General features: G+C 22.3%; 1 protein-coding gene across 1 annotated transcript in view; it reads left to right on the forward strand.

Moving 5' to 3' along the window:
• Positions 1–670: 670 nt before the first annotated feature.
• Positions 671–1,320, forward strand: part of LOC127747675 (mediator of RNA polymerase II transcription subunit 25-like) — a 1,541-nt gene continuing 891 nt past the window's right edge. The window contains exons 1-2 of the mRNA XM_052261818.1: positions 671–746; positions 856–993. Of these exons, the coding sequence (XP_052117778.1) occupies positions 884–993 (110 nt within the window). The 5' untranslated portion in view covers positions 671–746; positions 856–883. The remainder of the gene's footprint in view (positions 747–855; positions 994–1,320) is intronic.

Genomic DNA, 1,320 nt, shown 5'->3' on the forward strand with positions numbered 1-1,320 from the left:
CAAACTAAGTCCTGATTATAATTTTGCTTGTTATGGTTTGTTAATAGTATGAACAAATAAGTAGATTTTTAACGGAATGCTTCTTATAAAACTATAAAAATAAATAACTAAAATCAAAATCAAAATTTAAATTCGTGAATCATAACATTAAAATTTTAAGAGATACAGTAAACAAAATACATAAGATACAGTAGAAAAAATACATAATCTTTTTCTCTTTTTTATTCAAATAAGACAAGTTAATACATAAAAAAAAAAATAGACTACTTAACACTATATAAAAATTATGAGTCCAAATGAATTATACTCTAGAGTATTGAAAGAGAGTATTGCCTTCTTATTTTATTCTCTAGATTTTTTTCCAATTTGAACATCATATCTAGTTTTGTTTTATGATTATTTTTTTGTTTTTAATATTCTCTATCTTTTTAATTTGAACATCATTTTTTTAATTGTCTTTTTATTTTCATTTAATTATTTTATGCATATTTTAGGTTGATTATAAATTAAATTAAGAAAGAAGTAACACAAATTTCCATAAAAATTAATAAAAAAATATTTTTTCTATAATCATATTCTCTAATTTATTATTGTTTCTTTTTAAATATATATATCTCTTAATTTTCTTCTGCACCTCTTTTTTAATTTGAGTTTCTTTAATTTTGAGTTCTTGTGTAAAGTTTAGATTGCTGTCAGAAATAAAAATCAAGACAAAAATGACAAAATTTCTAATAAAATTTAATAGAGTATGTTTTCTTCTCACCACTTTAATTCCTTAAAATCTTCACTTTTTTTCAAAAGTTTCATTTTGTTCCTTCATTGTTTCTCTTTTTTTTGAATGGCTTGAATTTACAGTAGAGTTACAAAAAACAAAACATCAACAATGACAATTAATCAAAATCAGAAGCGACTAATCATTGTGGTTGATGGTAATGCAATGTTGGTCCAATATTGGCCAACGATTATTTCAGAATACCTTGAAAAAATTGTCAGGTTTGATAATTCTTGCTATTCTTCAAATCATCCACCACAAATTTACACAAAAATATCAATCTTAAACAGTATTAAATCTATAGTTAAAACAGTATTAAGATCTGTATTACCATCAAATTCATATACATATATAGTAACCAACACATAAAGAATTTATTTATACATACAAAAAAAATATGTTTTTCAGATGTAATATATAGGAGATATCTTCTAATTCGTCCTTCAATTCACTCTTTTTTCAAGCACTAAATCAATTGTTACTTTTGTTAAAAAATTATTACCTATCGTTTTCAAATGGGTATAATATAATATAAAATAATTTGGCCG

This window comes from Arachis duranensis, chromosome 5, assembly GCF_000817695.3.
Source record: "Arachis duranensis cultivar V14167 chromosome 5, aradu.V14167.gnm2.J7QH, whole genome shotgun sequence".
Taxonomy (NCBI): domain Eukaryota; kingdom Viridiplantae; phylum Streptophyta; class Magnoliopsida; order Fabales; family Fabaceae; genus Arachis; species Arachis duranensis.